This window comes from the organism of the source record quoted next, unplaced genomic scaffold (assembly GCF_019419815.1).
Source record: "Pyrus x bretschneideri cultivar Hongxiangsu unplaced genomic scaffold, Pyrus_bretschneideri_v1 Contig37, whole genome shotgun sequence".
NCBI lineage: Eukaryota > Viridiplantae > Streptophyta > Magnoliopsida > Rosales > Rosaceae > Pyrus > Pyrus x bretschneideri.
In genome coordinates, this window is record NW_025999690.1 from 2334343 (window position 1) to 2346135 (window position 11793).

Here is an 11793-nt window from a genome sequence, read left to right on the forward strand (position 1 = left end):
CATTAGATCCATAAGTGGTCCTGCTTGGTTAATCTGTGTTAGGGAACCATACATTTCGTTTAGTGGTTTGGAATCCCTTGCTCTACTCAGTTCCGTTGAGTGGTTTGAAACCTATCTTCGTTTCCCTTCCTTATTCGATAAGTGTGTCAAAAACCCTAAATTCTGGTGCATAGAAGTTGGTCTGGTACGTTTGTGTTGTAACTTAGGGTTATAGTGTTGGATTTGGATTTCAGGTAGAGAAATACGACAAACCTTACAGATGTTGGCTTTATTAAACCTAGTAAAGTAATATATGATCTTAATGATTGATTAATATATGTGAAAGATGGTATGACCATCCTAGTTGTTATATGGTTTCGTTAAGTAGTCTGAAATCTTGTGATCCATGCTTATAGAGTTTCATTAAGTGATTCTAGAACTCTATGTTTTTTGCTATAAAATACCATGAAAAATGTCGGAATAAACAAAGGGTGAACTACGAATGGCTTGATCCTGCCTTAGGGTACGTAGGGAGTCTAACGCAGAGGTTAGATGCAACCATGAAATAAAAGAAAAAGTTACTACGTTATTAAACTATTGGGTTGTTTTTGGTCATGTTTCGGAAGCAGGGGATGGTAGCTTCATAAGTACTTTATGTCATCACGTATCGATGCTAGACGTATCTCAGGATTAGGGCGTCACACTCACTCTACACCTCCTCCACATGGTTTTAAGTATAAGCACGCTACAAAACTTTAGTATTCTTTTTCCGTAATGCTATATTTGGAGGAATGAAGCCAAGTTAATAAGAGATGAATAAAATCCCTTAAACCCAAACAAAGCCTAACAGTCAAATTTCACCAATTTAATACAACCATGGAAAACAAATAGCTTGGAATTGTAACTCAATCTCAAATGTCTCTCAATCCTCAAACAATCAAGAATTGTGAAAATTAAAGTAATTTGAAATTTGTTTAAATTTGATCAAACATTCAACAATTTGAGCTTTTGGGCTAAGCCAAAGATCGGTTGGGTGTTACAGATCAAAATTTTTAAATCAGACTCTAAACATGTTTTACTTTCCTGAATTACCCATTGTACTCCCCCATGATCAATTTCCAATAACTTTTTTTTTTCTCAAATCTGCTTCTCCTATAGTGAACAAGCTAGAGTGCCTTGGAGAACTTTAGGGCCCAGAATTCATGAGATTAATTTTGAAGTCGAACTACTTAAAAATATTGGGCGGCCAGAGCAGACTGAGATAAACATTTAAAGGAAATGACTCAATCTGTCTCTCTTTTATATGCTTACATGATATCGATCAAAATGAAAATCATCGTCCACTTTTCGCCACCATCATCAAAAGTCAGTCAAGCGACGAGAAGCTGCCAGATCTTCTTTCCTGCTGCTCATGGCACTGGAGTGACGAGATGCCCCGAGACCAAAATCCTCTCTCATGTTCGCAGCAGAGCTCTGCACTAGCCGCACCAACTGTTGCACCACCTCCGACATTGGTGGCCGAAATTCTGGCTCTCGCTGATGCATGTAAAGGAATAAAAATTAGTCAAGAACAATCTTTTGTTATTTCAAAAATAAGAGTAAAGAAGGGGTGAACCAGTACTGTAAAAGCAGTTTTTTTTTTTTTCTAAGAGAACTTACTGTTTATATGCAGTTCGAAAAATGCTATTTATATCACATTTACTACCTACCTTTTTGATGTGACCCACCGCTATTAGAGAAATGTTTAGGATGGTAGTGATCCGTAAACGTGGTATAAATTGCAGTACCATATCCAAATTTAAGTTAAGCCTAACCAGTGGGTTTAAGGCAACCAAGTCACTATATAGATCCCTTTCTCTATGCGAGTGTGTTTTTGGCTGTGTGGTTACTAGTACGTAGTAATTACCTGAACACAGAGGGCAACGATATCAGCAAACCGTGAGACTGACTTGGGAGGGTAGAGTCCACGCAGTGCAGGGTCCACCATTTGTGACAATGCATCGAGATCATGAAGCTGGGGAGTTGCCCATCGTACAAGGCACTGCTCCGCCGGTGGTTTTGAACTAAAGAGAGGAACCAAACCGGTTTAGAAATGCATGACATCGACAATATTAGCGTGAATGGAAGGGAGAGTAATACGCAAATTTAACATACCTGTCAACAGGCATTCGACCTGTCAATAGTTCCAACATGACTACTCCAAAACTGTAAACATCACTCTTTCCTGTAAACGCTGATGGTTTTGTGCATTCTGGAGCGTTGTATCCCATCCCGAGGTTTTGGCTAGTACGCTGATAAAAAGAAGGAAAAATCACCATCAATGCATGAAAATAATTGTATTCTCTATAGACAGGAAAGCCCGGTTATCTTTATATATGACAGGTTGCATTTAGTTTTAAGAGCGACGGGAATTAACCTGGTGAAATGTTGCCAAGCCATAATCGCAAAGACGGGGATTGAGTTCAATGTCAAGAAAAATATTGGATGATTTGATGTTCTTGTGAACTGTGGATGGAGAGCAACCATCATGCAGGTACCTGGAAACAAGTTACAAAGAGTTTATTACAATTATTACAAGAAATCCTGGTAAACCAAAATAACTAATTGCTAGATATACAAGTATATATATTCACTTACTCAACAGCCCGGGCAGCGCCTAAAGCGATTCTGACTCTTGTGTTCCAAGTTAGAGGATTACTGTAGTCATCTGACATGTGTAAGAATTCGTGAAGCGAGCCATTCCTGAAGTACTCATAAATCAACATGTTGTGCCATGTTCTGAACAATAGCCAACAAGCTCAGCGATGTTGGCATGACGAATCTTGGAGATGTTGACGACAATGTCAGAAAATTCTTGCGGCAGTGAGCCTTGAAAAAGTGAGGAATCAATCTTTTTAACTGCCAAAACCTGACACACATATATGGTATAAAATTTTTAGAAACAAAAATTTATTACATTAACTTATAAAGGTTAGCTTGAGAAATAGCAATCATATAGTGATAGTAAAACATTACCTTCCCATCACTATATTTAGCCCTATAGACACGTCCAATGGTGCCCTGCCCAAGAAGGCGAGCTGGTGCAAAGTTAGCAGTAGCAACCTGCAAATCTGCCAAAGCGTAAGCGGTAGCTTTTACAGAGGTGCTTCTTCTGGCAAAGGATTGCAAACGGCCCGACAGTGACTTGAAACCAATTGATGGAGATTTTGAAACAGGCTTTATGTCAATTGAAACGGCAGAATCTGTCACCAGCACATCGTCTAGTTAGTCGAGAGTGATCCCACATTACAACACAAATCAAAGGAGAATCAAGAGACAGAAAAAAGGGAGAGAAAGACATTCCAAAGACAATTAATACTGGTTATATATATTTTCCACCAAAAAAAATTTCTTAACAAGAAATTACCTTTGTAGTCAGAAGTCAGTTCTTTAGATAAATCCTTAGATGAATAGATACGAAACGACTTGCGCTGGCTAAGCCTGTCATCATCGAGGAGATGCGAAGTAGAAGAACGTTTTTTTCTTGAAAACAGTGCAATTATAATTGCAAGCAGCAACAATACGGCAAGAGCTATTCCAGCTATGGTAACTCCGGTGACTACAGAAGAGTTGCGGCTGCCACTCTTTTTGCCTGACCCTCTATTACGGTGTGCACCAGGAGGAGAAGGCGGAGATGGTCCAGACGACCAGGAGTTTCCTCCAGACCTTCAATTAGTAAAGTCAGAAAAAATTTCTCAAGCACTACTACCTACATTGATCTTTGAAAGAGTTACTCACTTTATGTTTATACCCTTCAAATCGTTGGGGATCCAGCCGGAAAATCGATTGTTTTCGATATTCCTGCCAGGACAATAATGAATTCATTGTAGCGGGTACATAAGGAAACTCAAAAGTTTTTTTTAATTTCATTAGAAAGGTTTAACAAACAAAACATGCTATAAGGTATTTTACGAAATGAATTTTCGTCTATCTAACAAAAATCTAGATCAAAGACACTTACAATTCCTCGACGGGAGTGTACATAAGCACGTTGATTTGACCGGTTAGTTGATTGTTCTGCAGATACCTGCACAAAGACAAAGGGATTGGCAACCAGGAACCTTGAACACAAAAAAAATATAAATTCAGATTTAATGCTTCTTACAATTTTTTGAGGCTTGAAAGCTTTCCAAAACTCTGAGGCAAGTTGCCAGTCAATGAGTTGTACGATAGATCCCTGCACATGATTTCATGATATACGATTTAGTCACTAACCCTTAATTGAAGTATAGCAGCAAATCTCTGTCTGAACTAAAAAGAGAGTACAAGAGGTAAAGAATCAATTGTCAAATACGAAAGTGATGCTACAACTGGTTACATTCTGAATAAATTTCAAGTAATCAAGTTAAAATATGAAAGTGGGACCTTTGATGCAAAGTTAGAACTTACAGCTCTTTGAGTTTATTAAGTTTGCCAAACATATCACTCAACTGTCCATTGAGCTTGTTACGACCAAGATTTCTGCATTCATCGAAAGAGTGTTTAGAAATGGGAGTGACTTCGTTAGAAGATTATGTGAACAAAGAACATGTTCTACTTACAGAGTTTCAAGGTCAGACATCTGAGATACTGAATATGGTACTGTGTTCGAAAAACCATTTTGAGAAAGATCTCTGCACATCAAGGTCGTGAGATTAGTATTGACAACAATGGAAATATCTCTGCATAGGCGTGCGCACAAACTATAACAGTGTAATAAAATATGAACTGTTTTTTCTGCAGACTTACATGTACTTTGCGTTAGGTGGCAGTTGATAGGGTATATCACCATTGAGGTTGTTCTTGCTTAAATCACTGTACTATGACGAAGGAATGCACATCCGTCAGTTTATGCACTTTGAAAAGAAAACCGAACAAAAAGAAAAATGCCTATTCTAATGAGCTAAGCATTACAATTTAGTGACCGATGTTAAGCTTGCAAGCTGGTATCCCATTGATCCGCTGAGTCCTAGGTCGGACAAGTCTCTGCAAAAAAATTGAAAGAAAATAGGTTGAACTTGTGAACTCGAGACAAATAACGCAAGTCTGAATGTATGTTAGAAATGAGAAATACATTTGGGTTACAGATGAGCCTGAGCATGTTATCCCTTTCCATGAATCGCCGCAAGGGTCGCCTCCACTTGATTTCCAACCACTTAGTTTAGAACGAGACTGTAAGCTGTTATACATCACATTAAGGGCAGATACTGCAAGATACACAAAAACATCAGACTGTCGATATAAGTAAATATGTAAGTACCTAATTAGCTGAATGCAATTTATCTTCATTGATCGTTTAACGGAATGTAAGCCTATAAGAGGTAAAGCAACCCCAAAAATCGCTATTAGAAACGTTTCGAGGAAACTAAAAATCTAGAGGCCATTATGAAACGTTTCTAAAGAAAAAGTTCTCGTGCCTTTTCAAGTGATCATATGAGGAACATCTCTCGCGATCTTTTCACCCGATATATGTCGTAATTGTAGTCATCTACTAGTAATGCGCAATTTGCATATATGTTTCTAAAAAAATTTCTCAATCTGAAAATGAAATTGTCGTCGTTGCAACATTAAGCCTAAATTTGAAAATCTAAACACAAGAAACTATACACTAACACAAATCAGACCAAAACAAATTTAAGAGTTACCATCTTGAGAATTGGTCTTCGAATAAACGCCGGTTGCGCAGAACCCCAATAAAACAACCCACAACACCAGAATGTTGTGGAAGTGGATCATCCTTTCCCGCACAGAAAATTGAAACCAAACTCAGAAATAAAATTAAAAAATTAAAAAAAATAAAGACAAAAAATGTAAAAAATTTGCTGGGTTATGTGGTTTAGATTTGATTCGACATTGATCGATTAAGAAGCTACAAAGAGAGAAAAAGACAACCCTAAATAACATTAAATTTGTTTAATTTTTTTGGTGAATATTGTTGTTATCTCTGGGTTGGTTTTTTTTTTTTCTGAGAGGGATTGAGTTTTGTCTAAATTTAGAGACAACGAGGAAAAGAAATGGTTGAGAAAGACAGCATTTGCAACAGACAGTCTCCAGCGAAACGTGAGGACACAATTTACAGCTCCCAACGTTTTCCGCCCTTTTCAACTGTCTTTCAAAATGTCCAGCGGGATTTCCCATCTTGCCCTTTTCGTATGTAGTATTTAATTTTTGTATATACTATTTACTGTGCAACCGTTATACCCAACTTCTTTTTCTCAACACAGTAAATCATGTATACACTCGTTGTATGCAAGACAACTATCTTCTCGTATCCAACTTTATCTAACCAACTCTTGTGAGAAGATTATTCTATCCACAAATTTCTTCTTACAAGTGTTTACGTAACTAGAACATGCGCAAACACCTTAATATAGAAGACACATGCATTACATTACACTCACGAGCAACAACTAGTTTAGGACTCCATTTACATTACCCTCATGAGCAAGATCACGTCTCACAAGAGATAGATTAGAACCAATGGTTCATTATCTAATTGATTTTTTCATTCTAATACTCCATCTAAGAGTTATAAGTATTTTTCAAGGCTATTCCTATCTAATGGAACGCTATTGGATCAAATGACAAATACATTATTAAGAAAAAGAAGGCTTTTCCCAGATGAAATGAAAATTGAATTCATGTAACAAGAGAAAGGTTTCCCATTCCTTAGCTGGAAAGATATGTGGTCATGAAACAAGGATTAAGTGGAACATAATTGACTGGGCAAGAAAGTTGTGAAAACACCTCTTTCTTCCATATTTTGGACCTTAGCTCCATGAAACAATATACCAACTATTGCTGAAACATGGAAGAATCGAAATCTTAGATCAAAACATTGTCTGCAGAAATTTGACTTTACTAGGATATCAACACATCCTCAGGTTCATAACTAATGGGGAAAATGAAGGATGCAAGTATAATACTCACATACACATACAACCATCTAAGTACAAATACCTTACCCTTTACAACAGTTCCAAGAACTTCAAAAGCAGCTTTGAGTTTATTGCAGATAGGTCTGAGTTTTCATGCAAGAGCGGTGAAATCTTCTACCCGACTGCAGCCGGACAACGTTATAAACTCTTTATCCCGCAAGAGGTCATACAATGACTAGTTGCTGGGACTAGGACATACAAGGTGCGTCGGAGATTCAGAACCAATAAGCCTTTCCTATTGATCATTGTATTGCTAGCGTGGTAAAAGGATGGCAGATATTTATACAATTTGGAAGGCATGATGTACAATTAAGTTACTACCCCCCACTCTTCTTCCGTTTCTCATTTTTTTGCAGAAGTAGAGCATAGTAGTTGGTCTCCATGGTAGATGGCCCAGAAATAATCCAGATAAGAAAACATTACTCAGCCCTCCAAAATTAGTTGTGATGGCAACAAGATCATGCACCTGAAATTTCACTGCTTTGACTTGATGAAGCCCCACGCTTACTCCACTTCGCTAAGATGTAAGCAATGGCAACCTTTGCACCCAGGCTAGAGTGACCACGAGACAGGCAGACCACTCCCCCAAGAAGCAGCAGGCCATTGGCTAACAATTTCTTTGAAGGTCTTCTTGACAATTTCCTTCCCTCGCCCGCAATTGGTCTGCAAACAGAAGTTCCTACTGAGGTTGCTTGAGAGGTCATGTCATCCGTGGCTTCTAGTACAGGGTGGACCTGTGTGGAGGAGATTTACAATTAGTAACAACCATGCAGATTACAAATATGTAGAAAGATCAGATATTTTGTATCTCTGAAATTAAAAGAAACCAAGCATGAATAGTAAACTATAGATATCATTCAGAGTTCCTTTTACTCCTGTTACTGATAGGGGCAGGAAAAGCCCCAGTATGGTCGCTATTTATTTCACCACTATAAAACACCAGAGACAGGCATGAGCGGAGTAGTGAGTTAACGCAAACATTCAAATTTTCATCTAGGCTGCACAATGCTATAAACATGTAGTAATATATGCTCCGGATGTAAATAACCTTGTGTAGGTGAAACAAACCCAATATTATCACCACTCAAGGCCGGTCAGAACCCTTAAGTCAAAAACATGAAACTCTTACCAAACAGCACAATCCTGACAAGATTTACGAAACAAGAATCCCAGATGATATCCAAGTTAGTTGGTAGACAGGTGCTTAGACAACTAAGCATCGAGTGGAACTTGTTTATGACATATGACCAAGAGAACTCATCTACCTCAACTAACTCTCTAGAGAAATTAATACAAGAGAAACCAGTCAAGTACCATGAGTCCAAGATAAACTGGATGAAGCTCTATCAATAAATGCCTTAAATGTACCATGAGTCCAAGATAACCAATGTATATTAAAATTTAAACAATACTAATCCATCAAAGAAAGTTGTCCTGGCCTTTTTAATCAACGTGACAGCAGAAGCAGCAGCCCTTGATTGATGAGAGCTGATTGTAGTATATCTGTTAAGTGCATTGCCCATCTTGCACACATAGCTCCATATGCCCCTAGAAAAAGCCAATTTTGCCATCTCCACATTTAAACCGGCATCTTCTTGATGAAACATCTTGATCTCACAGGCATTAGTATCAGGCACTGTAGCAGATGATTAACACTCATAAAACTATAAACAGTTTCTGTTTCTTAAAATTCAGTCTACCAGAATTTCAGCCAAAGAAACCTTTGTGTAAGTGGTGCGTTTGTGTTTTGCCTGATACGTGCAACTAGCGCCTAAGAAGAAGAAAACTCATTTCTTTATCCACCAAAAGTACAGTAAGGAAAACTATTGATCCTTCAGAATATTACTGCTTCATGTTCAGCAGTATAAAGCTTGGTAAAGCACATTTCAGCCAAAAAAAAACAAAATTTAGTTAAGCGTGCTGCTTGAAATACGACTTATAGTCAACAATACACGTTTCTGAACAAATATGAAAGCAGCTTAACCTGGATGAACTGAAAAATTGAATGAAAACATAAAAACAAAGGAAATTCTTTTTATTGAAAAGATAGAACAAAAGAAACAACAAAGTTGGATTCACTGGGATCATACCTTTTCGGATTCGCCAACCAGATCTGAAAGTACTAACACGCACATACTTCTTCTGGCGTGGTGCCAAAGGATGTTCACATTCCTGTATCACCAATTATTGGAAAGCATATCAGGTAATTTATAAAGAGTACAAGAAAGTTCTAGAAGGATGAAGAGCACCAACAGAAAAAGGAAAAAAAAACACTTAATCGTAAAAAAACAAAAGTGCATTGTGCTAGAGAAAGAGAGACTGAGAGGGAAGTGCAAAAGATATTATGTGCATCACTGCATATATGATATATCAATTCATTGGATAACATTTGGAGCACCGGCTCATGGAAAATCAAAACTTCACACAACTCAAGATTGCCTAGATGTAATTTACGTGTAAATTATTTTCCGGCAGCAGTTACCTTGATAAAACAATAAAAGGTGTTATCTTTCCCCTCCCACAATCTCCAAGCTAATACATATTCTCTGGCTGTCAACAGTGGAAACTTTTTTATTGTCCGACCAACTTCAACCCCCTTGTTTTTGTCCATCTGTAACTGCTCATGCTGAATCAGCATCTTATCCCATTGCTTCCTGTAATCATTGTCCATGTAGAAGTCTCTCAGCTTCTCAGGAGAGCAATTCTCAAATATCGTCACACTCAAGTATGTCAAAGGACTATCCTGAATGCAAGAACAAAGATACAGTACCTCAATTCCATAGCCTTTATTCACTAAAACCAGTAAAGTAAAACAAGGAATCAAGTATTTGTGTGACCTACAGATTCCAGACCAAGAATAGATGCCTGTGGTAAGTTTGGGGTAATGAAAGGGTACGAAAGCATTTAATAATCAATTCAAAGAATCTGAATCCCACACAAATTAAGCACAAGATGAATGACCTTAGGCTTGCAGCACTTCGCATAGTAGGATAGAATATCATTTCTTTTGTCTATGACCTTTTCCCATTTCTCATTTTCGCCCGTTTTCTCCCCCAAGTTATCAATCAGAAACTTCAAATCTGCATCTGTCACCAGTTCCAAGGTGCTGCAGAAGTAAACAAAACGAACACTTAAGTAACACAATCATAACTTGATCCCACGAAATTGGATTTCTAAAATGTCAATTACCAATCACCCCAAAGTTCTACTATATTTTTAACAAAATTGGAGATGAACAACAAACCCAATGAACATACCCACATCAATAAAATGAAGGAAAACATCAATTTGATCAAAACCCAACTATCATATAACTTAAATTGATCAACACCAAATACCAAATTGTACAAAAATAAATCGAAACCCAATTGAATAGAGATAAAACCCAACTCAAAAACCAAGTGAACAAAACCCAATTGCAAAATCTCAGATTTTAACCAAGAAATCACCAAATTAGAGAAAAACAAAACGAACTCAATTGAGCACAGGCAAACCCCAGAAGGAAAATCACCTGTGCGACGGAATCCGAGACCCAGAAGTTGGGAGATCAGAATCCGATAGACCGACCGCAGAAGCACTGGAGCCAGAGGGTTTTCCTAAGAAGAACCTCTTGGCACAGTAGCAAGCAAAGACGAAGAGCACGGCGACGAGAGTGGCGAAACCGCCATGGATATTTTCGCGCCAAAATTCCTCCGACGACCGTACGCATAGGCCTTGAAATCTGCTCGAATCCGCGATTTTGACCATCTCTGTCGATCTGCGATTGATCTCTGGTTCGATAATCGCATAGTTATACAGTCACAAGGAGCTTTGGGGTTGTGGTTCTCTCCTGTTTGTACAAGTCATACAATCACTATGCACGCCTCGGATCGTTGCGCGAACAACTCAAGGCATCGAAGTCACTGCAAGGAGCGGGGCTAAAATAGTCTTTTCAGTTGGTGGACCTTTTGGTTCATATTATTGTTTGACACGTGGCACACTTTGTAGGTTGCATGGAAGTAAATAGTGGTCTATCCGAATGATTTCAGTGTAAGGAGAACACAGTCCATTACCTAATTGTATTATAACATTTGATGTAACGACTTCTAGGTTTATCGTTGCTCCTATCTTAGTTCCATTCCCATTGCCATCCTTTGTTTTCATTTTTATTAGGACTATGTTGATAGGGTAATCATGAACAGTAATATGAATGAGGCTAATGCTAAGGAGACTAAATTTGCAAACAAAATAATGTGTCACCAATGGGAATAAGCATATTTATCAATGTTTAAGTAACAAGCCAATCATCAGCTTCTATGTCTCTTAGTTTCCAAAACTTTCTTTACAAATTTAGTCTTCCTAGCATTACCTATGAATAATACTAATTGTTTAGGTATGAGAGTGATATAATACTGACGGTATGATTCGATACCAGTTATTCAGATATGATAGTGATCTAATAAATAGTCGTTCAAATATGAAAAAATAGTTATAACGTAAAATTCATCCTTTTTTTTAATTGCTAAGATAAGTGCCCTTAAAAGATTATTCACGTTCACGATAATCTTTCTTTCTTAGCAAGTTAAAGTTTTAGGAGCTATTATGTTTTAGGGACTTTTAACGAAAAATTCACGGTACTATTTACTTTAACGAAAATCATATTTTTACACTAAAAAGTCAAACCTGGTGCTATTCACTTTACCCTTTATTTCGTCTTTATCGTTAAAACTCAAAATTTTCAAACCTTTTTCATTAGTTTTCCTTATGTTTTATGGAGCATTTGACTAATTCACAAGAGATTAGTTTTCAACCACAAAGGACCCCAAATCTTATGTGACAACCCAAATTGTCTCCTGTTTATGCAAAGCCACAAATCCCA

The 11793-nt window shown here is 37.6% G+C and overlaps 2 protein-coding genes across 2 annotated transcripts; both read right to left on the reverse strand.

Moving 5' to 3' along the window:
- Positions 1 to 926: 926 nt before the first annotated feature.
- Positions 927 to 6366, reverse strand: LOC103937789 (protein STRUBBELIG-RECEPTOR FAMILY 5-like). The gene is given in 17 exon segments (XM_009347749.3): positions 927 to 1515; positions 1886 to 2042; positions 2134 to 2270; positions 2396 to 2516; positions 2617 to 2749; positions 2752 to 2887; positions 2995 to 3221; positions 3386 to 3684; positions 3757 to 3819; positions 3980 to 4045; positions 4124 to 4195; positions 4408 to 4479; positions 4560 to 4631; positions 4747 to 4812; positions 4912 to 4983; positions 5072 to 5204; positions 5643 to 6366. Coding segments are annotated over 17 exon segments (2094 nt in total). The 5' UTR covers positions 5734 to 6366; the 3' UTR covers positions 927 to 1338.
- Positions 6367 to 6835: 469 nt separating this feature from the next.
- Positions 6836 to 10797, reverse strand: LOC103937788. Its single transcript, XM_009347747.3, has 6 exons — positions 10447 to 10797; positions 9897 to 10041; positions 9418 to 9678; positions 9026 to 9107; positions 8375 to 8571; positions 6836 to 7669 (listed from the first exon to the last, which is right to left on the reverse strand). Exons 1-6 carry the CDS (start codon positions 10680 to 10682, stop codon positions 7394 to 7396), a joined length of 1197 nt encoding a protein of 398 aa, XP_009346022.2. The 5' UTR covers positions 10683 to 10797; the 3' UTR covers positions 6836 to 7393.
- Between the last annotated feature and the right edge of the window lie 996 nt (positions 10798 to 11793).

What these genes read in the sequence shown, in the direction of transcription:
- LOC103937788 (XM_009347747.3), bottom strand. Translation starts at nt 10,682, where the DNA reads ATGGTCAAAATCGCGGATTCGAGCAGATTTCAAGGCCTATGCGTACGG. An exon ending in CGAAGTGCTGCAAGCCTAAG is followed by an intron (nt 9,679 to 9,896) that starts GTCATTCATCTT and finishes TCTTGCATTCAG; the next exon opens with GATAGTCCTTTGACATACTT. An exon ending in CTGTCACGTTGATTAAAAAG is followed by an intron (nt 7,670 to 8,374) that starts GCCAGGACAACT and finishes TCCTCCACACAG; the next exon opens with GTCCACCCTGTACTAGAAGC.